General features: G+C 39.5%; 3 protein-coding genes across 3 annotated transcripts; 2 read left to right on the top strand and 1 right to left on the bottom strand.

The window, feature by feature from the left end:
• The first annotated feature begins 4,719 nt into the window (after positions 1-4,719).
• LOC5566736 (trypsin alpha-3) lies at positions 4,720-5,761 on the top strand. The gene is made up of 3 exons (XM_001651096.2): positions 4,720-5,046; positions 5,106-5,440; positions 5,500-5,761. Exons 1-3 carry the CDS (start codon positions 4,759-4,761, stop codon positions 5,690-5,692), a joined length of 816 nt encoding a protein of 271 aa, XP_001651146.1. The 5' UTR covers positions 4,720-4,758; the 3' UTR covers positions 5,693-5,761.
• Positions 5,762-12,543: 6,782 nt separating this feature from the next.
• On the top strand, positions 12,544-13,664 carry LOC5566735 (trypsin alpha-4). The gene is made up of 4 exons (XM_001651095.2): positions 12,544-12,893; positions 12,957-13,187; positions 13,253-13,356; positions 13,416-13,664. The coding sequence occupies exons 1-4, from the start codon at positions 12,594-12,596 to the stop codon at positions 13,606-13,608; spliced, it is 828 nt and encodes a 275-aa protein (XP_001651145.1). The 5' UTR covers positions 12,544-12,593; the 3' UTR covers positions 13,609-13,664.
• An 8,537-nt stretch (positions 13,665-22,201) lies between these two features.
• LOC5566734 (trypsin-7) lies at positions 22,202-23,312 on the bottom strand. Its single transcript, XM_001651094.2, has 4 exons — positions 22,975-23,312; positions 22,678-22,908; positions 22,508-22,611; positions 22,202-22,442 (listed from the first exon to the last, which is right to left on the bottom strand). Exons 1-4 carry the CDS (start codon positions 23,272-23,274, stop codon positions 22,250-22,252), a joined length of 828 nt encoding a protein of 275 aa, XP_001651144.1. The 5' UTR covers positions 23,275-23,312; the 3' UTR covers positions 22,202-22,249.
• Between the last annotated feature and the right edge of the window lie 681 nt (positions 23,313-23,993).

The raw sequence follows: 23,993 nt of genomic DNA on the forward strand, positions 1-23,993 counted from the left end.
TTTGAAGACGGGATTCTAAAAAAGATTCTTGTGACGATCGGTTGTTTGTTTCGAGTGCTGATAATTTGTTTGGCCGGTTTGATTACGACACTCACAATCAGGGCTGTTAAATGTCACGAATTTCACGTAACTTTGACATTTGAATATTGCTAATATCATCGCTCCTTGTGGAAAAAGTCATCGGAAAATGTTTTTCCCGGTGTCCTATTCCAAAATTTTGACATTTAAGGTGTAATTTCATTGAGCATGTAAACATAATGTGCGTTGGCCAAAAATAAATCATCATGTTCCATGTATACCTCCACCCACAGAATTATGTATGCAGTATTACTAGCACACGTTTCATACAATTATTGTCGACTAGTGGTCCCGGCAAACTTCGTCTTGCCATCAAGTAGGCTGTTGAAAAGTGCTATGAATAGTCCCATACAAAATTACAGTTCCGTTCACTCTCGTTTTTCCAACTTTCCTGGTAAATTTCCCGGGATTTTTATACACACAAACACGTCGGAACCCTTGACGAACATAGCGGAGAAAGAATCATCCAGATCCGTTCACCCGTTCGTAAGCCATTTCGTGACATACAAACACCAGTCCATTTTTATTTATATCAACAACTTCATAAAAATTCAAATTCACAATTTATGTCATTTGGTAGAGAAAACATGTTTTTTGACCAAAACTATGACCATTTTTCACACCATGCGTGTGTTATTTACATTTTTTGACAGTTTTCTCCTCTCTTCTCTCGCTTTTCACGGACGGAGAAAGTTGCCATCAGTATGCATTTGAATTCTACAGTCAATTGTACTGTATAATATCTTATATTCATTTTTGCTATCAAATTGCGTCGTACATTGTTTTTCTTACGCATAAAAATGTTTTGCAACACTTGTGACATTGTACACCTTTTGATTATTGTGAAATTGTAAAATACGTGGTTGTAGCAAGTGTATGAATATCCAAACAATTTTAATTCCAAACATAGAAACTGACATCACTTCCAATCAGTGGGAGCGGCGCATCCGATTCATAAACAATGTTGGCTAAGTGAATTCGCGTTCCGGTGCTGTTTTCGAGCACAAATTGACAAACATAAGTGATTTATTGCTCCCAGGAGCATCGTGCGTGAAAAATCAAAGTGTTTCAAGTATCGCATTAAATTTTTGAATTGCTACGGTGAGTAGAAATACGATTAAAAGTGAGTTTTAGAACGGGCACCGAAAAACCAGCAAACAATATCTCGGTGCGTGAAGAAGAAGTGATTCGGTAGTGCGTGGTATTTTACAACACAAATCACAGCAATAACTACGTGTCGGAGATGAACCAGCCAAGGGCTGAAAATCTCCCTAATAAAAATAAATAATAATAATAACTACGTGTTTGCATTTAAAAACTGGTAATTTGCGAAAAACAAATTATGGAATGCTTTCAGTTAAGAAACCACCTCTCTATGATAAGGTTAGTAACTTCAAACAATCATTGTTTGTGATCGCTCTCGAAAACACTGTGAGAGGAAGCGGAAAGTGAAGGGGGAGTGAGGTACCATATTAGAGGCCATTTTGGTACTCAAGGAGATATGTCCTTAGCTGCACTGCTCACAATATAATTTCTGAAGTCCAACCTCAAGAAAGGAAAATGTTGTGGGTTCTAGAACTGTTGCAATCTTCGTTTAGTAAATTACTCAAACGAAAATCACCGAAAAAATTTATTGAGTAAGCAGTGCCTGAAAATTCGTAGCGATATTTTTGCTTGTCTCTGATCCGGCTAAAAAAGCTTTTGCAATAGTATTTATTGAACTTTATCCGAAAAAAACTGACGAATTTGCTACCATTTACTGAAAAACTAGTATCGAAACAGGAGTTGTTGAGCAAAATCAAATGTCTAGAAGCTTCTGCTCTGAAAATGAAAATATAGTTAGCACATTGTATTCAAAAGATTAAAAATAAATAAATGGTCCATCGATTTCAAGAAGAAATTCTCAAGAAGAACTTTATTGTCCGCCTTATATTAATATTTACCAAATGCCTTAATGTACTCTAAAAAATGAATACCTAAGTCTCATATATAGATATTTTTTTAAAAATTTCGATAATAATTTACTAGTATCCCAAGCAACCATGCTGGTGAAGATGCAATTTATGCGTTTATACTGCATAACTACAATTGAAGTTGATATAACGTTTGAAAGGGATCCTCCATATTCATGTTAAATTTTAAAACATTTGGCATTTGTGGGGTCTTCTCCCACTCCATATCCACTATAACTGTAGTTCTACAGTAATGCTAGCTTGATGTACATCGTTCACATGGATAAATTAAAGTTTGAGCAACATTATTACATGGGATGTTTTACAAACAACTTAAATCGGATATCCCAAACTTGCATCATAAAACAAAATTGACTAGGGGCTTACGGCTCTGGTTGTCTGTGTTATTATGGGCACCACTTCATTTTATAAAGTGGACATCTTGTACATGCAATATCTTTTGAATTTATCAATGGAATCGCAATCGGTTTTCTGTACATCATTCGACTAATGTTGTACAATATTGTGATAATAAAAAAGCCACCAAAATATCACACAAATAAGGCACAACGTTTATAACGGTCGATTTTTTATGCTTCTTCTTCTTCTTCTTCTTGGCATTACGTTCTCACTGGGACAAATCCTGCTTCTCAGCTTAATGTTCTTTTGGTGCTTAACAAAATCAGTTTCAGACATCATGTATACGCACTTCATATCAAGAGCATGAGATCAGCTTGAAATGAGCGCACAAAAATATCCGCGCGCTTGAGCACGTGCTATAGTGTGACACATATTTTAAGATCTCATGTAGCAATGTGCTAGCTCAAACGATTACATCTGCACTGGCTCATGCGCCGTCTCATGAGAAAATCTCAATGTGACAGTGCATTTGAGACTTGCAGGCGAAGGTTCCACAAGCAAGGGAAAAGGATCAAATCATGGATCTAACTGCTCGTGGGCAGTTTGAAAGGCCTGACGCGGTTCAACGCGGTTTAGATTCTAGCATTCGAATTGAAAAACTTGTGCTGGCCACCGAAGAAGCATAGCCATAGACCGAAGCCGTATGCTTCCTTAGGGTTATTGTACTAGGCAAACATACATGCATAAAAGTACCTACTCGTAGTAAGCGCATGTGACGAGCCTCACGAGATGTCCCATGAGACTCGCTCACTAAGATATATTTTGTACATATCTGCATCTCGTGTCTCACATAATCTGTAAGCTGCGATATGAAATATCACATGGCACACTAGCTCATTTATATATATATAAAATATGAGAAATACGACACTCTGATTATTATTAGAAATTTTCTGGAAAATTCGACAATCCTTATTTTTTATTTCAAGAAAAGCTTGTTCTTCGAAAGCATCATCAATTAAAAGCCCGATGCAAAATATCAAGTTATTTTTGGAGCAACAATTTATTATACATCATAAAACCATTTTTTCACCGACTTTTTTGAAGTAAGATATTTGAAATTGAAAATTAACTGATATGATAATAATTTTTAGGTTGAAGTACGTCCTGACGGGAGAACAAATATGGTATTAATATGAAAACTAACTTATGTGTTCATAGAATTTTTTATTCAGTCCCCACGTCACGTTTAAAGTACAATAGAAGAACAAATGCTTTATTTTCAAAAGACCTCTCAAAACACAATGACACTGCTGTAATGAAATCGAATTTATTTTCCACGTTTTACTTTCATAATATGTTATTCTGAGATTTCCGATCAAAATATTTGAAGAAAAACACCTACAATTTGCTGTAGATCGAAAAATATGAATTAATGATAAATAAGGATTTTTGATATGCGAAAAATAATGCTTAACTTTGATGAACAGTTTATCTTAGGAGTTTCTGGAAAGACTATTTAGTTTATCAAACAAAAGCATTTAGTAAGATTTAATATTTTTATAGCATTGTAGAATAATAGTTGAACGATATACAGCAAACCGATAACACATTTATCAATAAATAAAATAGATATAGCATAAACAAGGTGTCCGCATTATAAAATGAACAGTCCTCGAATGAACACGAATATTTTTTCGCGCTCGCATAACGTAAACCGAAATCGAATGGTCTTGATTACGTCACCTGCCCGAAAATCCACCAAATATATGAAAAATGACCTAAACTTCTATGTAACGTAAAGTTTGGTTTAAATAACACGATTAAATTTCATCATCATCAAATTTTTATATTAAATTGTTATACCCATAATTTTCAAATGTGTGGAACAAATTCATAACATCAAAAGAATACGGTGCTGTACTCGTCAGCACATAACGCCATCAAATGGTAAGTGTTTTATTACGAGTTTGGTTGAACAAATTGTCGAGAAAAATAGAAAGCATATGAAGTTTTTCCCGTATAAAATACTCGTACAAATGAGTGGAATATTGACGATGATGTTTTATGCACCTAACACTGAACGAGGATAAAAGACTTAGTGAAGTCAACTGAAACATTCCTCATGTCAATCTAAATTGGTTTACGATATTTTACTCAATAGTTGCGTGCATCTCAATGTACTTTCATTTTATTCAGGTCATTATGTTACCAACAGTACTCAAACTCTCACGAATCAGTGCACTATGAGTGCATACAAAATCTGTATTTTACGTGTGATTCACCTAGTAGGTGAAAAGATAAGACCGACTCGAGTATAAAAGCTACATTTAAAAGCTATCTACCTGTAGTAGAAATCGGAGTGACAATGAAGGCCTGTATCGTTCTAGCACTGTGCGTGGTGTATGCTTTTGCCGGACCCGAAGAGGACCTCTGGCTCAAATTCAACAAAATTCTCCCTGCTGGTTTGGAAAGCTACAAGGCTCCAGAGTTTGAGGGTAGAATTGTAGGAGGATTAGAAGTCGATATCGCTGATTTCCCATATCAATTGTCACTTCGACACAATGGAGACCATATGTGCGGTGCTTCCATCATCTCCAGCAACTGGGCTTTGTCCGCTGCTCACTGTACCGTTGCTCCAGTTACTGTGAACTCTGTAAGTATTCTTAGAACTGAGTATTCGATCAAAATAGTTTATGTTTTTGCAAAATTTAGGCTACCCTGCGAGGAGGAAGCACCAGTCGTCTCTCCGGAGGAGTGATTTTTGCTGTAGCTCAAATCATAAACCATCCTCAATACAACCCCAGTGCCATCGACAACGATGTTTCCGTTTTGCGATCAAGTACATCCTTCGTTGGAACTAACATCTCACCAATTACTCTTGTACCAGTTGGAACCAACTTCGCTGGAGGCACTCGTTCTATTGTTTCCGGATGGGGTCTGACATCGGCTGGAGGATCTATGGCAACCAACCTGAAAGCTGTGGACATTCCCGTCGTTAGCATTGCCACTTGCCGCGAACAATGGGGAACCACCCGAATCACCGATACGTAAGCTCTAGATTACAAATGTATTTGGCCTTTTTCTTAAAGTAAATTTGTTCTTTCAGCATGGTTTGCGCTGGAGAACCAGGACGTGACTCTTGCAATACTGACAGTGGAGGTCCATTGGTCACTGGAGGTCGCCAATTCGGAATTGTCTCGTGGGGCTCTCCTCATTGCGGAGGTGTCATGCCTGGAGTATACGCTAATATTGGCGCGGCAGCTATTCGCAACTTCATAAGCTCGAACACTGGTGTATAATGTTAGATGAATGCCTGAATGTACAATAAGTTTTATTAAAGTTTTTTTATTATGAAATCAGAAAAAAAACCGTGACCACAGTACTCCACAAATTGATGACCTTAAAAATCACCCCTCAGATAGCAATGTTTGGGATTGGGTTCCAGGTCATTTGGCCGAAAAATGACAACTATGGGAGACTATAAATAATATCTAGGATGATATGAGCCATACGTTATGAATTAAACCATGCAGAGTGCGATTGTGAGTCTAATAAAAGAATGACAGATAAGTGGATAGTGCCTATGATTATTCTAACATTATCAATTACCTCTTTAACCATTTCGGATTGTTTCAAATCAAATGGAATCACCCATGCTTTTGCCGCCGCAAGTAACTTCTACTCCGATTCTTCTTTAACTAAAAATCCCAACAAAAAATGTACCTACTTCTAGTAACAATTTCGATTTTTTAACCTTTGCGTCCTTGACCTATTTTTCACACAAAATTTTCGTGATCTTTTGGCTCTAATTTTCAAAATTTCAAGCCGTTTTTAATGAAAAACTACAACATTATTCAAATTTCATGACTTGTATAGAAGTACTTACGGAATACCCTAGAACCGATTCCAGGACCGTAGAAAAGGACGTCAATCCGATTATTGCAATCCATATCATGCTACATATCAATGTTCGAGTTTTTTCGCCGGAAGTATGCTATGATGCACATTGATTAATAGGGCGATATGCAAAACTGAGAGGCAATAGATGGTTCTTTTTCAGTGGTAGTAAAAACGATATCCTGAAGCAAAGAAAGCACATCGGAAGATGACTAAACACAAAAAGGTACGTATTCACATTACGCTTGATTTCTAATCACTACTTTTTTGATCCAGATTCCTAATTAACTGGATCAAAAAGTAGTGATTAGAAATCAAGCGTAATGTGAATACGTACCTTTTTGAATTAATTTATTGAATTATTTACGTTTTTTATTATTTTTCATACGTTTTGACAGCACTCGACTACCATTTCTCCATGCGCTTGCACGCTCGTTCAGATCTACTCACAAGTGAGTAGATTTCGACTAACTTCGGAACAAAGTGGAACTACTCAAAAGTGAGTAACACCATCGTTACTCACTTTAGAGTAACATTGTCAAATGTCAATATGGGAGTAACACTTACTCACTTCGTTTGATCTGAAATTTGCGAAAGTGAGTAGATGTCACTCACTTCAGGAAATAATTTATTTATTTATTTATTTATTTTAACAAAAATTTTTGAAGAGGCAAAAACCCCTTTGAGTGATTTCCTTTCGAAATCTTTCTCGAAGAGGCACAAAACCTCTTCAGGAAATAATATTTTTGGAAATAAATTTATTATGTTATTCATAAAATCAGGATAAATATACAAAAAACATAACATTTATTCATTATCCCTTACATTACTATATGAATAATACATGATAACAAGTAAAAAAATTGATATTTGTGTTGAAAATTACGCTGCTCTGGAATGGATCCTCGGATGTTATAAATCTCTGGGGGATTGATAAAACCATGGAGGATGTAGTTTGACCGTGCCAGTAGCCTTCCCGGTTGAACTGTAAAGAATTGATAATTAGCCCAATAAAAAGTACGACGGTAAAACTTACTGTTTATATTTTTTTCTTGCGGTTGTTCGATCAAAACCAGGACTTGGTCATTTTCACTTCTACCTCGCTTCACTTGATATCAGGATTATTGACTTCGCAGCACTAATCTGGAATTCGCCGGTTGGACTTCCGAAGCGAAGTTTCAAGCAAACTAACTGCCATTGCTCTGCCGGATCGGCTTTTGTCTCGACTGTTTTTGAAAACAGTCCGACATCACGTCGACGGAAAAATTTTCACCACAACGGAGGATTTGTCAGTTCGAGCGCGCGAATTTTTCACAAGTCTTTGACGTTTACAAAGTGAGTCGAATATGTTTGTGTTTACTCAAAAGTGAGTAAGGTCGTTTTCTTTCATGGTTGAGTAAAAAGTTACTCACTTTGATAAAACAAGGTTACTCACTTTTGACAGCTCTTTTTGACAGTTACTCTCTTTTGAGTAGATTTGAACGAGCGTGTGTGTTGGAAGTTTGAGTCATTTGAGAATCCAGCGTAGCGTGATCGGTGACTGGAATACAAACATTAGTGTCGCCGCTCGGCGGCCAGTGAGAGAAACTGAATGCTTGAAAGGTGGTTGGCTATACTTTTGGCCGCTGACGCCAACTGTATAAGGTGACAGTTTGGAATCAATTTCTTAGATAGCACTAAAATTTCAAGGGCACAAATCTCGTGAAGAAAGCATCCAACAACAGTGCACGTTTTATTTTGCTTCTCAGCTAAGTGTTAAATGAGCACTTTTATACTTAAGAACTGAGAGCTTTCTTGGCCTAAGTTGCCATTTTCGTATATCGTGTGGCAGACACAATGATACTCTATGCCTTTGACAAGACAAGGAAATTGCCATTACGAAAAGTTCCTGGACCGACCGGGAATCGAACCCAGACACCTTCAGCATGGCTTTGCTGTGTAGCCGCGGACTCTAACCACTCGGCTAAGGAAGGCCCCACCACTTGAAATTTCTTATTTACGCTGAGAATCATAGAAAAGAATGCTTCAATATAGGTTAACCGGAAATTAGATTGATACTTCCAGCAATTAATAAACAAAATCTTAATTGAAAAAAAAAACAAAAGCTCAATGGGATACATAAAAAATATGATCTTTCTTTGCAGTTTTAAAATGTTTATACCGTTCCAATTGATATTACGGACACTTAAGGCCTCATTGAAGTATTACTCATCAAAACGCATGTAAAATAAACCATTCTGTATAATTCCTCTGCGTTGTCGAACCTTCAATAACTTAACTTTCGAATGGTAAGTGAAGATTTTGATTCCGCAACATGAATAATTTTAAATAAATAAAAATGTTTGATTCTTATTCCGGACGTTCCATCACTTTTGCATCATATTCCGGACACTTCGATTCGAATTCTGGACAGGTCAAACAAATCATAAATATAAAAGTCAAATCATCAATTGAAATTGTCAAACCTCTAGAGAGATGCCTAAGGTAGTTGGGCATTATAAATTTACATAGATATCTATGGAAAATGCTTATTAAAACGAGCCTCGAAAGTGAGAACTTTCGAACGGCAAAAATTGAAACATTTCGTGTGAAATGTTTCCCATACAAATTAGAGTGTCCGGAATTTGAAGCTGTCCGTGATATGAATCAAAACGGTATTTTACCATAGCATTCCCTGAACCCTGGTTTAAAACTATTAATGAAAGTATGTTGGGTAGATTCGTTACAAATAGAATCTAATCCAATCCTATGTTATTTCGAAAAAAAAAGTTTCTGTGTAGGTTAGATCATAAGATTGCGATATTTTACAAACTATTCAAATATAACATTATTCGTTAGAGATAATAAAGAGTTATTCCGTTTATTCTGCCAGTAATTTCGGTTCAAAATGCTAAGACGATCAACAACATCTCAAGAAATTCCGAGTGTAACTCCAATTCCAAATTCAAGCAAGTCATCGACATACATTGAATAATACTGGAAACGCAGAATTCCCTGTTAAAACCACCAGATAACCGGAATTACCTGTCGAAGAATTGTTCAATGGATTATCCCAAACTACAACGGTTCCTACAAAATGTTCCATGCCAAATTTGCGATAAGATAATCGTGTTTGGTTGATTGAAACTTATCATGGATGCGCAGATACGTCATATATCGATTGGGTTTTTGATTTTCCAACGACAGTTCAAGTCGGATTTTACGGGACAATCCCCTTATCGATTTCTTAGCTGGACGACAAACGCTGAATATCTCCCCGATAAAGAAATTTCCTGGCTTAGCATGCCGGATCAGTTAAATCGTCTGTCGGGTAAAGCGTGTAATTCTTATTTGTAAAGATAGCTTAAAACACAGGAAACATGCATAATAGATTTAATTGAGTATTTTAATCGTTACACCATTTCCAGATCTGATTAGCGCATAAAATTAAGGGTATGATGTATTCGGAAAAGCGCCTTAGAAAATTCCCCATCACTTTATACGAAAATAATTATACAGACATTGAGTAGAACACTCTCTTTTGATTATTTTTCAATTACTATATTGCTAATAACTAAATTGTAGCAAAATACACTTTGTTGGTCGAAACATCATCTTCACCTTAAACTTGACTTTTTACACGTAAAATTCTAATCTTTTTATAATCTAATAAGATATGTATTATTGAAATGAGAAAACTTTTTTACTTCAGGCTTAAACTGTGACAATTAAGCATTAAACTGAAACATTATTTGGTTTTTCATCAAACATTTCAAAATTCGTTGTTTGAAAACGGCATAGTTGCTTTGGTTAGGAAATTTTCGATCATTTCTTTTTAAGTTTGAATAACTGAGCGTGTGAAGATGAATAGAAGCTGAACCTCAAATTTTCAAGAGCACCAATCTGGAGAACTAATCATTACAGTTGACTTTCCCCATCTCGATATTCTTCATCTCGATATCTCTCCCTATGTCGATGATTTATACGGTCCCTTCATTCTGCACACATTTTCACTCTCCATATCTCGATATCCTCCTTATGATTTTCATTCTCGATTTTCTCTCCGTATGTCGATATGTCCATTATCAAAGGCTACTAGACTAGATTTGAGGGAATCAAAATAATTTGCGAAAACAAAATGACATCTGTTTGTTTTTGATTTTTCGTAACGGAGAGAATATCAATCTAGTGTTCATTGAACATTAAATTTTGTTCTATGTCTCGATCTCTCCCTATCTCGATGGTCCCTTCGAAATCGAGATGTGGAGAGTCGACAGTAGTTTTAAATAAAAACTTAATGGATTTGATTTGTCATTACCAGCGGTCTCCAGATTTGTGCTCTTGAAAATTTGAGATTTGGCCATCGTTGCATCTTCACCTTGATGTCTTTAACTGGATTAAGGTGAAGATGAATCGAAACCAAACCTCAAATTTTCAAGAGCACAAATCTGAAGAACCAAACGTCTGTTTAAACTGAAAACTTAATCGAGTGGTCACTAGCTGGAGGTGACCAATCGATTAGGTTCTCAGCTTGAACGGATATTTGGTTCTCCAGATTTGTGCTCTTGAATATTTGAGGTTTGGCTTCGATTCATCTTCACCTTAACCAAAAGTTCAGCACTCACAGAAACATTCATAATTTTGGTAAGGCTATTGAAATACGCCAATTTTGTATCACGGTACCAAATTTCGATCATTATCGAAGTTGCATATTATCCAGATATTTTTTGAGGAGGATAAGTATCGCGACAAAATTTTCACACCCAGAAAGTTTCAAAATATATATATATACTGTCAGAAAAAAATAGATTTCTTAAAAATGTGCGAGAAAATTTCCCCTGACAGTGTATTTCGAAACATTCATTAACAAAATCTTAGATCAAATCTTGAACGTTTTAGTGAAAATATCCGAGTTACATGAAAGTTCAATAATGATTGAGATTATTACACCGTGTGTAGAAAGACGAAATAAAGACATAGTAGTTAGGCTCAGAAGTGGTACCACTTCTAGTACAACATTTGATCCCTTGATACTGCATTCGGTATTCAAGTTTGACAGATCGCAGTATAATGAATCATTAAAATAACCAAAACGGCCGCTATAAAAAACATAGATAGTGCCACCGTAGTTCCATCAAATTTGAGCTTTTGCAAGGATCATGAAGGTTATTATTTCGTCTTTGATGTATACTAAAAACTATGTTGTGTCATGCACCATAACTTCGAAAGCATCATACGGTGAAAATGAATTAAAACCATCTATTAATTTTCAAAATACAAATATAGAGAACAAAACAGTGATATTAAATGAAAACTATCGGTTGCTCGCAATCAACAAATTACTACTAGTCGATCAAATTTTCAGCGTGGCTACTTAAAAAATTCTAGACTTGGTTTGGTGTAATAGAAACCGTATTCTAAAGCTAAACGTTAAGATATTTCAATGCATTGATACGAATTTTCAAAAATGTCGCGAAGTACCTGCCAAATGTTCGTGGAGCACCAAGTCTCCGTGAAGCACAATATGAAAATCGCTGAATTACACTGTAACAGTATTGCATGTGTATCCATTGATAATTCTAAAGCATTACTCCGAATGCCACTGACATGAATGCCATGACCCAGAATTCCATTTCCAAAAAAAAAAAACTCTTTGGCTTAGTACACGAAACATAATCAGCTAGAATAAGGGCGTAATATGCATGATCTATTTCTCTTCATCGATCCTCTCTTCTGTAAATAAAAATGACAAGATGCAGGTTTGCTAGCATTTGAAATCTTGCGTCCTGAGGTGAAAAAATGCTGTCACCTTAAATGCCCGTAATGAGAATCAAAACGGTAGACGCATCTTCACAACAACTGACCATCGGCAAGCATGGTTTTGCAATCTTCTTTATTCAAAGTGTTCAGAATATGAGACCAATCGTCTTGGCAAACTGAACCAATGTACAAAAGAGATAATATTCGTCGAACTTTTCTCTGCATCTAACACTGCTAGACCTGCATAGGAAATCCCAGCGAATTTGAAAAAAAATCCGATAACTGGCGGTAAACTTGGGCAATCCCAATGAAAACGGCAATAAAACGTGTGAGATAGTATCAGTTCGTAGCCGTTTGAATCCATTTCCCTTGTGCGTATCTAATCACAGTCGGAGTACGTATTCATGGCGATAACACAAAGATAACTGGAAACAATCACATTCGCTACCAGTCAATTGAAATTGATATTATGTATTTATGCACGTCTAGCTTTTGCATTACGAAATTATAAATGAAATCTGTATTTGGTACAGGGTACCAGTAGGAAGCAGAGTTTTGGCCAAGATGAAGGTGTTCGTAGTGCTTGCGTTGTGTCTAGCGGCTGTTGCTGCAGGTCCTGAAGAGGACATTTGGTTGCAGTTCAATAGACGTATGCCCGGTGCATACTACGGCTTGAAGGAGCCCATTTCGCGGCCACCAGTGAATGGACGAATCGTTGGAGGTGTCGATGCAGATATTGAAAACTTCCCGTACCAGCTTTCTTTGCGTCGTAGTGGATCGCATAGCTGCGGAGCTTCGGTCATTTCCGACCGATGGGCTCTGTCGGCTGCTCACTGCACTTACCCCTTGCCAAATGTTGCCATTGTGAGTTTTTCAAATAGAAGATTTGTATGACAAGGGATTTAACAACTCCATTGACCTTTTCAGATGAGCCTGCGTGGTGGAACTGCCAACCGTCTGGAGGGAGGCGTCATTTTCAATGTTGAGTCTATCTCAAACCATCCCCAATACGACGACTGGAACTTGGAAAATGATGTTTGCGTACTCCGTACTGTGGAACCCATGGAAGGTTTGCACATTACTCCCATTCAGTTGGTGCCAGCGGAAACATACTACCCTCATGGAACTCGTGCAGTCCTGTCCGGATGGGGTCTTACCGTAAGCTGATCAACTAACTGTGATTCGTCGATCTTGCTCATATGTGATCTCTTCATTGCTTACAGAGCGTTCCTGGATCTCTGCCAGTCACTCTGCAGATGGTCGATATCCCAGTGATTGAGCAAGAAACTTGCCGTACCGGATGGCCTGCAGGATGGGTTACCGATGAGTAAGTGCACAGCAATGGATCAATCAATCTCACAATACTGACATTCTTTCCATCTCTAGCATGCTGTGCGCCAGTGAACCAGGTCGCGATGCTTGCAATGGAGACAGTGGTGGCCCGCTGGTAACTGGAGGACGCCAGATCGGTATTGTATCCTGGGGAGCAACTAACTGCCTCGGTAATGAACCTGGCATCTATGCTCGCGTGGCTTATCCACTTCTGCGCAACTGGATCACCGATGTTACAGGAGTGTAAATACCTTCATGTGGCCTAGACATAATTTAATAAAGAATTTGGTTTTGTAAATTTCATTACTCTTTTTCTTTTTCTTTGGTCCATGGACCAATGCATGAGTTCACTAGTTTGACTTTTGAGCGGTGCCAAATTCACTAGTTACCTTGGTCACGTAAATAACATGGCACCGCTCAAACGTCAACGAGTGAACTCGTGCATTGGTTCATTAAGGTAGATAATCCTCAAATGATTTTCGTAATCGCAAATTTCCGGTCTTCAAAACATTATTTTTTCAATTGTTGATGTTTGTACCAGTTGCTCAATATCGTACTTAGATAAAGGTTTCATACGGAAAGCCGGGATCAACAGACTAAAAACGATTTTCACAACATCCGGTGTAAACAATGCTTTGTGGATGATAAGAATATTGTTGGCAAAATCATTTTATGGCGAGGTAGGCCGTCATCGGAATTTGAACGCTGATTATTGCGAATTTACTTCACGATTTCGAAGCAATGAAGACCAGTCAGGTTTTCACTAACACGGCTGAAAAATTATCATCATAATTTACGCATGTAAGCGTGTATTGTGATACTTTTCCGAATTGGTGCTTGTTTTGAGAATTTAGTTTAATTACATTTAAATTGCGAGTTGTAACATGGCAATCAATACAAATAACGGGCTACTTAGCCTTAAATTATGACACGCCACATTTCATTCATTCATTTATTTGTATTACATTGTTATTACAATAAAACCGCGTCAACAATTCCACTTCACAACTCAGTTCACAGCTGCCTCCCTCTATCCTCGGCTGCGGCCCACACTCGCTGCACCTGGTCAGCCCACCATGCCCGCTGTGCTCCTCGCCTTCTTGTACCTGCCGGATCGGAAGCGAACGCCATTTTTGCAGGGTTGTTGTCCGGCATTCTTACAACATGCCCCGCCCAACGCATTCTTCTAGCTTTTGCTACCTTCAGGATGTTGGGTTCGCAGTAGAGTACAGCGAGCTCGTGGTTCATCCTTCGCCGCCACACACCGTTCTCCTGCACATCGCCAAAGATCGTCACCCGACGTTCGTAAACTCCGAGTGCTTGCAGGTCCTCTTCGAGCACCGTCCATTTGTCCATTTGGTGCGGGGACGATTTTTTTTTGACCGCAGGTTTTTCTGGAGCCCATAGTAGGCACGACTACCACAGATGATGCATCTCCGTATTTCACGGCTAACATTGTTGTCCACCGTCAGCAAGGATCCGAGGTAGAGGAATTCATCTACCACCTCGAAAGTATCTCCCTTTAACGTTGGTAACGTTGGTTCCTAGGCGAGCCCTGTCGCGTTCGGTTCCGCCCACCAGCATGTACTTTTTCGACGCATTCGCCATTAGCCCGACTCTTGTTGCTTCACGTTTTAGGCGGGTGTACATTTCTACTACCGTTTCAAATGTTCTTCCGATTATATCCATGTTGAACAACAGGCACGAAAGTCCATCGCCTTGTCTTAGCCCTCGGTGGGATTCGAACGAACCGGAGTGTTCGCCCAAAATCTTTACGCAGTTCTGCACGAAGCCTCTGCGTTGCGTTATTCTGGATGCGTTGAGTATTGGATAGAACTTTCGCGTTTCTTTGGTGCGCTGCAACTGCTCTATTTCTTCTCCAGGCGGCGCTTTTCCTCTTTGAACATACGGGTCTGATGCTTCCGTTTCTGTCTATAGAGTTTCACGTTCTGTTGAACCAATCGTTCCGTCGACTTCGTTCAACGTACCCAACAATGTTCTCGCCTGCGACGTTGATGGCTGTTTTTGTACTCCAGCAGTCCTAGAGAGAGGTATCGACGAGTTTTTTTCCTCATCCGGCTACGTTTATTCGAGATGCTGGGCGTATGCTGAGGCGTCATTCGGCTGCTTCAGTCGCTCAAGGTCGTACCTAGGCAGGCGTCGGTATCGTAATTAGTCGTAAGCCGTTTTCATTCGTCAGCCGGTGGGCGCAGAACTTTCCAATAGTCAGTTTGAATTCCTCCTCCTGGCTAACCTGAGCGTTAAGATCTCCTATGATGATTTTGACGTCGTCCGTGGCTTGGGCAGCTGTCATACTCGCGTTCGTAATATACATCTTCGCGTAATATGCATCTTTATCACCATCACTGATTCCGGAGTGAGGGCTGTGTACGTTTATTATGCTGAAGTTGAAGAAGCGGCCTCTGAGCTTCAACTTGCACATTCATTCGGCCAACACCCGATCACGCGTCTCTGCATATCACCCAACACTATGAAGGTGTTCCCAGCTCGTGTGTGTAGCCGCAACTCTGGTAGGTGGTATGGTCTCCTCTAAACGTTCGCATCATTAATCTCTTCCAACAGCAGGGCCTGACACCTACCCCCTATATTTTCAGAGGCCCATTCTCCCTAAATATTCGGAGAACCATTGTGCGTAGTTTAGCTTAGAGTTTTTCTCTGGCACTCGGATGATGATCAGCCGCCCCTGACATGCGAAACATGCTCTGTTGTGAGCCGCTCCTAACATCAATTACAGGCGCTCCAGGTTTTGACCATTCGAGGCTTGGACCGGAAATACGCCTAACTACTTCCATTTGCGTGTTTTCGGAAGTGAAGCATTTGTCCATGGGCTCTTATACCACAATAGATCAATTAATGGTCGCAGTGGTTCAAATCACAAAAAAAATGGGCTGTTTGGGCACCCCAAAGCACGACAATACGGCACGGTAACAGCATCATATACGCATATAGGGTAATCATTTGATGCACGTCAGTTTTATATACGCATATAATGCTGTTATAATGCCAGAAATGGCGAAATAGCGTGCCACTAGAATTCCAAGATATAACCGTGCTTTTCTGCACCACTAATGCTAATATAAGACCACGTGAGAAAAGTCAGTTGTTTTCGCCAGGTTTTCAGGGCGAATATCTAGTGCTTTCGCGTACGCAGCCAGAGAGCTTTCGCGTATGCGGCCAAGCAGCTGGTACCTACCTTGATACCTTGACGGCTACAGCGTAGCGTCACGCCATTGCCGGGCGTATTGTAGAGCTCCATCTTCGTCGGTCTTGGGCGAAACTTCTCCAGTTGCCCCGAACATTTAGGGTCGCCAGGTCCTCTTCCACTGCGTACAGCCAGCGTATTCGTGGTCTTCCCCGAAGCCGCCGACCTCTACCTGGTTCCCTGCTGAATATTATTTTCGCAATTCTTTCTTCCGACATTCGCACTAAGTGACCAGCCCACTGAAGTCTGCCGTATTTTACACGATTGATAATATTCGCATCTTTGTACACTTGATACAACTCGTGATTCATGCGTCTGCGCCACACACCATTTTCGATTTTCCCACCGAGTATTGTCCGCAGCACTTTACGCTCGAAAACACCGAGAGCTTTCCGGTCTGACTCTTTCAACGTTCACGCTTCGTGCCCGTAGAGAGCCACCGGAAGAATCAATGTTTTACACAGGGCGAGTTTTGTTTCCGTTTGCAAGCTGCGGGCCCTAAGCTGGTTACGTAGTCTGTAAAAGGCCCTATTTGCAGCCGCAACACGTCTTTTCACTTCGTGGGAAACGTCGTTGTCACATGTCACAAGTGTTCCAAGGTAAACAAATTCTTCAACAACTTCAAACACATCCCCATCAAACACTACCACAGCACCTACACCACCATGCCTGACTCTATCTCTACCTGCAACCATGTACTTTGTTTTGGTAGAATCAATGATCAGGCCTATCCTCGCTGTCTCCCTCTTCAGAGGCACGAAGGCCTCTTCCACTGACCTGCGATCGATTCCAATTAGGTCTATATCGTCCGCAAAGCCATGGAGCATGTGCGACCTTGTGATAATAGTGCCATTTTTCTGCACGCCAGATCTCTTAATAGCACCCTCGAGTGCAATGTTGAACAGTAAATTCGAAAGTGCGTCGCCCTGTTTCAATCCGTCTAATGTCACGAACGAGGTTGACACCTCGTCTGCGATCCGAACACTTGATTTCGAACCATCCTGCGTAGCACGTATCAGCCTAATGAGTTTCGCCGGAAAACCATTTTCAGACATTATCTGCCAAAGCTCCTTTCTTTTCACTGAGACGTACGCCGCCTTAAAATCAATAAACAGATGGTGAGTCTGCAAGTTATACTCCCGGAATTTGTCTAGGATCATTCGCAAGCTGAACATCTGGTCCGTTGTCGAACGGCCCTCACGAAAACCAGCTTGGTATTCGCCGATGAAGGACTCCTCGAGCGGTCGCAGTCTGTTAAACAGGCTGCGCGACATAATTTTGTACGCCGAATTCAGCAGGGTAATTCCTCTGTAATTGGCACACTCCAGTCTACGCTTTTTCTTGTAGATAAGGCGGATGAGGCCATCCAACCAGCTGGTGGGCAATTCTTCGTCCTCCCATACCTTCAGAAGTACTCGGTGGATCGACTGGTAAAGCTGCTCGCTTCCGTGCTTGAGAAGCTCGAGCGGGATCTCATCCTTCCCAGCAGCCTTACAGTTCTTCAGCTCGCTGACAGCCTTTTTAACCTCTCCTATGGTCGGTGGGTCCACAGCTTGATCGTCGTCATCTATGTTCATCCTGTTCCTCGCTACATTTCCATTTACACCGTTCAACAATTGCTGGACGTGCTCCTTCCACCTGGCTGCCACCGCCGTTTTATGGTCAGCAAATTCCCTTCTCGATCATTGCACATGGCTGGCACTGGTACGGTATTGTGCCGCGCACCATTGACCGTTGCACAGAATCTCCGCATATCATTCCGGTTCATGCATTCTTGAGCGTCAGCTACCACACTTTCTTCGTGCTGCCTTTTCATTCTGCGGTGGATTCGCTTTTCTTCGGCTCTCGCTGCCCTGTACCGCTCTCTGTTCTGTCGGGTACCAGCCACAAGCATACGGCTTTTGGCGACATTCTTCAGGTCTGTCACTCTCTGATACTCTTCATCTAACTAGTCGTTTCGTCTTCGTTGTTGACCAGTGCCAATCACTTCCCGAGCCGTTGTTGTCACAGCTTCGTGGATAGGGTCCCACAGGCTGTCGACGTCTCCAGCAACGTTGATTCTTCCCAACTGCTCGTCTAGTTGCTGACGGTACTGTGCAGCTACCCCATCAGTCGACAAGCGTTGTATATTGAAGCGCAGCGTTCTGTTGGTTGTGGAACTCGTGACGCTGGATTACCGCTGTAAATGGGTATTTCGAAGAAAACTCAATACTGCTGGAGAGATCATGAAGTTCAAAGCTCGTTTAGTTGCCCAGGGGTTTACTCAACGTTGTTGGTGAATATTATTCGTCCCAGTCATATTCAGGTACAGTCACCCCACAGTTATGGATCAACTAAAGGTCATTTTCCAAAACAAAATATGATTAAAAATCATGGATGTACAAAACAAAATCACCTCCCTGGCACTGCATAATATAGTTGTTTTTGAGAATACACCTCAAAATACCCGGTTATTTACGAAAAAGTGTCGATTTCGATAGAAATTTCAAACGATGTCCACCCCACAGATGTGGATCAGTAAGTGAGGAGGATCGTTATTATGGATCAAATCGACTCATTTTATGGATCAAAACACAATAACAGCAATTGATCTGCGTGGTAAACGAATGGTGTGTTAGTAAAAGCATACGTTTTGGCGTTTGTTTCGGAATTGTCTTATCTTTGATCCATAACTGTGGTATGGGTTTCAAAGCCCCACAGTTATGAATCAACGTTTCTGGGAATACGGTTGACATGTTGTTTCCTACGGACTGGAAAAAATATGCTTAAGTATATTACGTCGGACGGGGCTACTTTGGACACTCACGTTTTGAATTTATTTGCAGCATAAATATTAATCTGAGCAATTTTGTGTTTTCAGCACTTTTGTTAACCAATGTATGCTTTACCACTAGGCGTGATTTTTTTTTTTCGGAACAACATCAACAATAACAGGATAAGCAAGAAAACATTTCAAAAAAGTCAGAATAAATATTCACAAGGTATAAAACATTGGCTATGCAAACATTGATTGAATTTTTCACAAGTCGTGGATAGTTATTGGGAGCATTTGCTGGAAATGGTTGTTATCTTAAAAATTTTCATGAATGGTCTTAGTTTTACGAATTTTATTTTACTTAAATGTTTTGGTTTGTATATTTTACAACATAAAAAAAATAAAATAAATAATTGGAAAAGTGAATAGACATAAACCACTTATATTACAATACGTACTAATGGAAAGATCACAACAGAATCTCTAAAGAAACATTTCCGCCATATTTTACATGAATTTTCAATACAAAACAATTGCATCCTTCAATTGCCAAAATAAACTTATCTTAAGCCAGCTTTAAACTGATAAGAATCTAAAAGCATATTAGAATAGCAAACTTTTACTTTTTTTTACGATTTGCTAAACTTCACATCATGGATTGGAGTAGTGTGTGATCCTTTGTTTGCAAACGAATCCGACAAAAAATAGACGGTACGGTCCTAACAAGGATCGAAAAGGGATCAATAAGTAGAGAAAAATAACATTGAAAAGTACTGTTTCTTTAGTACTGAGAAGTACTGTTTTACTGCTTTCAGTAGTTTTAAAAACTTCCGAGAGCAGAAATAATTTGTGAACGCACAGCACGAGGGTACGATATACAAAGAACAAAATAATAGAAGTGATAATGAAAGTTGTTATTGGTTTGATATCATCGAGTTATCCGACTTTGCTCGGGTAGTAACGCTTGAAGGTCTAAAGGCCTGTACCTAAAGAGGCTTTGGATAACATTTAATAGTCGTTGAACTCCAAACATGGTACAATCTAACTATATGAGCATGTGTGGATATTACGCTTGTAGATCTGATGACCTATACTCGAAATATTTCTTGAGTAACCATAAATAGTCGTTGAACTCAAATTATGAAAGCGTGGAGTTATATTAGCCCGTATAGCCCGTGTTCTTAATCTTCCGAAAGGTCACTGGTAACGCTTGTAGACTTGTAGGCTTGTAGGTACTCAAAGAAGTTCTTGTATAACGTTGAACGGTAGTTGAACTCAAAATTTGGCAGAATATAGTTTCCTGAGCCTATATGAGTATACACGTTATTCATAAACCTTCAAGAGATCGTTAGCTACTCTTGTAGATTTGCTTTACACCGTTTTTTTTACAATTTTTGTTCGTAGTCCATTTGTTATTTATTCAAAAAATGAATATACTGCCCATAACTGCATATTTGTAACATTCGACAAAAGTAGGCATTGAGTAAATGGAATACCAAGTGTGCATTTTATGGCAGTATGGGAGGATACTAAAATTTCTAAAAATTACCAGGAACTCAAAAGTGCTTATTTGAGGCTGATATTTTGTACAACTCATATCGCATACTAGGTCAATTGTCAGAAAATAATTATGATAGAAATTTCTTTGCCATCACATTACGAGGCCCATTTATAATCTCAATGTGACTGTTATGCGGTTATAATTACCAAAGTGACAAAACAACCTGGTATTTTTTTCGAATTTTCTAGAACAATCTCACAGATTTCAGTAAGTTGATCGAAAGTATTTATCATTTGATGACTCTCTATGGTATTAACTCCATTTTGTGAAAAATGTCGAATGTGACTGTTATGCAGTTATGGGCAGTATAGGTAATAGGTAATAATTCAATTTACGTAAAATTATGTTAACGTACCCACGTCCCATTACATAAAAACAGGTTTGGGTGTACAATTTTCCTGATTATTCAGATCGAGACCAGCAATTTGTTGTTGCATTTGTTTTACTTATAGAAACTTACGTATTATCGACAGCTTAAGACGATGTTGCACATCTTATGTAGTTTTCTCGGACGTACGCATATAAATTACGTGTCTGTTTGTTACCATTTAAGAGTTGCTCAATCCTCTATCGATTTACACCAACAAATTTGTAAAATACTTTTTGAAAACGTTTTTACAACTCGTCGAACATCTCATGTCAGTGCGACTATTGTCTGCAGCCTCGTTTTCTTCGGCAGCTCTCCCATAAGAACTGCAGGCAAATTCGTTCGGTGCCGAAGCCGTAAATTACCCTATTGTACAAACACATTGTGGAGTTTGCACGAAAATCACAATTCACGGCAATATAATGGTTTTGCCAAAAGCACGCCGGCTTATCGCTGCAGTTGATTAGATTATCGAACCTCAAAAAACGAAGGAGAACCCGGACGTACAATTACTAGCGACAGTCTCTTACGGTAGCTCGATAAGAGAATTCCACGAACTCAATAGGATTAGAAAAAGAAGATAAAAACGAATTCCCTTTTTAAAATTCATCATTGCTTCAACAAGCATGCTGGATTTTTGTGAGTAAATGTATTTCAGATCTCTTGGATTACACGCAAAGATGAACAGCAGTACGCAGCTTGCTGATTGAACACTATTGAATCCTAATGAACAGGACATATTGCGGTGTGACCGAAGATGCATGATTTAATTTATACCGTAAAATATCATGTTAAGTGGTATGTAAGCTTTCCTTTTTTATAATGTCTTACAAACTTCTAGGGGACCTCACATTTGTATTTCCTTGACACATCAAGCGCACATCGTAAGCATAATCGGTGATTTATCATATATAATAACTACAAATACGCGTAATTCCGCTTTGGTTTCTTTATTACACTAAAATAATCTGCATTACTGTATTTAGACTCCTGTTACATTAGAGACAAAGTTGCGAATAGCAGGGTAAGCAACACGAGCGTAAACTCCTGGTTCATTTCCGAGGCAGTTGGTTGCACCCCAAGACACAATACCAATTTGGCGACCTCCAGTAACCAAGGGACCGCCGCTATCACCATTGCAAGCGTCACGTCCAGGCTCACTAGCACACAACATACTGGAAGATAAGAAAACACACTTTAGTTTGTACTGGAACAATTTTCCCATGAATTATGAGCTTACTCGTCTGTCACCCAACCAGCTGGCCAACCGGCCTTGCATTCATCGTGGTTGATCACAGGGATATCCACCATCTGTAGAATTACGGGCAAAGATCCAGGTACGCTCTAAGGAATGATTTTGGAAAGATTACAATCTGTTTCATTTAAACACTCAACTGGTTTTTGTCATACCGTCAAACCCCATCCAGATAGTACAGCTCGTGTACCTCCTGGGTAATAAGTTTCCGCTGGTACGAGGACAATTGGCTGGATGTTAGTACCAGTCATTGGCTGCACAGTTCGGAGAACGCAAACATCCAACTCAATGTTACTTGGGTTGTAGTTCGGGTGGTTAACGATCTCTGCGACATCGAAGATCTGTCCTCCTTCAAGGCGATTGGCAGAACCAGCACGCAGAGTGATCTGTGGAGCACATCAGGTATTGTATCCAAATTGGTTTAAATGTTCTATCAACTAATATGCACTTACCAGAGCAACGTTTGGCAATGGATGAGTACAGTGAGCGGCCGAAAGAGCCCAGTTGGAAGAAATAACCGAAGCACCACAGCTGTGAGAACCACTACGTCTCAACGAGAGCTGATATGGGAAACTCTCAATCTCAGCATCTACACCTCCGACAATTCTTCCGGTAACAGGTTGCCGCTGAATTGGTTCCTTCAGCGAATAGTAGGCAGCCGGCATACGTTTATTATACTGCAGCCAGATATCTTCATCTGGACCGGCACAAGCCGCGGCAACATACAATGCCAAAACTACGAAAACCTTCATCCTGCCGAAGTATTCAACCTTACTGTAAGCTCCAGGTGATTCGGATCACCTATTTATAACGTTTCACGCAATGTTTCACCTCGTCTGGTTGAACAGAGATAATCTCTTGTATACCGTACACGTCGATAAGATATTGAGACTTCCTACGTTGAAGACCTGGTTGAGGTACCTAATCGTAAATTATGTACCGTAATCCGGGGTATCATTGATCAGCGGGGTAACATTGATCGGAATGACCCATCTCATAAAAAGTTCGCATTATCATTTATTGATGGAGCATTTCCAAATCATGAATGGTGCTTCTCTTTCTTATATTCATCAGTTGATAAAAGTGAAGATTTTTGAGAAAATTGCGTTCACCTTATGCGTAAATTTGGCAACTTTTCGAAACAATGATTTCAATAGTTAAGGATGACACTACCAAACATTCATGTCTCACATAAGTTCTCTAAATGATATGAGCAAGGAAAATGCGATCCTTACTAAAAACGGCATCGCCGAAAACGATTCCGTTGTCAAAACTTGCATAAGTATGTTCAATTAGGCAACATTACCGAATTACTGTTAAGAATGTAACTTTCCCTTAGGAAATTGCCTACCTTTAGGCATATTCCGCGGTTCGAGATATTTTTAATTTTAAAATAACTCAAAAAGTAAATGACTTGTAAGCATTTGGCCTTCATATTCGGCTTCAGGGGCCATGATTTTAGTATGTAACG

The sequence above is a fragment of the Aedes aegypti genome, chromosome 3 (genome assembly GCF_002204515.2).
Source record: "Aedes aegypti strain LVP_AGWG chromosome 3, AaegL5.0 Primary Assembly, whole genome shotgun sequence".
NCBI lineage: Eukaryota > Metazoa > Arthropoda > Insecta > Diptera > Culicidae > Aedes > Aedes aegypti.

Excerpts from the sequence above, each read along its gene's own strand:
- LOC5566736 (XM_001651096.2), top strand. The coding sequence starts at position 4,759 with ATGAAGGCCTGTATCGTTCTAGCACTGTGCGTGGTGTATGCTTTTGCC. Across the intron at positions 5,047-5,105 it reads CTCCAGTTACTGTGAACTCT|GCTACCCTGCGAGGAGGAAG; the intron begins GTAAGTATTCTT and ends TGCAAAATTTAG. Across the intron at positions 5,441-5,499 it reads ACCACCCGAATCACCGATAC|CATGGTTTGCGCTGGAGAAC; the intron begins GTAAGCTCTAGA and ends TTGTTCTTTCAG.
- LOC5566735 (XM_001651095.2), top strand. The coding sequence starts at position 12,594 with ATGAAGGTGTTCGTAGTGCTTGCGTTGTGTCTAGCGGCTGTTGCTGCA. Across the intron at positions 12,894-12,956 it reads CCTTGCCAAATGTTGCCATT|ATGAGCCTGCGTGGTGGAAC; the intron begins GTGAGTTTTTCA and ends TGACCTTTTCAG. Across the intron at positions 13,188-13,252 it reads TGTCCGGATGGGGTCTTACC|AGCGTTCCTGGATCTCTGCC; the intron begins GTAAGCTGATCA and ends CATTGCTTACAG.
- LOC5566734 (XM_001651094.2), bottom strand. The coding sequence starts at position 23,274 with ATGAAGGTTTTCGTAGTTTTGGCATTGTATGTTGCCGCGGCTTGTGCC. Across the intron at positions 22,909-22,974 it reads CATTGCCAAACGTTGCTCTG|ATCACTCTGCGTGCTGGTTC; the intron begins GTAAGTGCATAT and ends TGTGCTCCACAG. Across the intron at positions 22,612-22,677 it reads TATCTGGATGGGGTTTGACG|AGCGTACCTGGATCTTTGCC; the intron begins GTATGACAAAAA and ends ATCATTCCTTAG.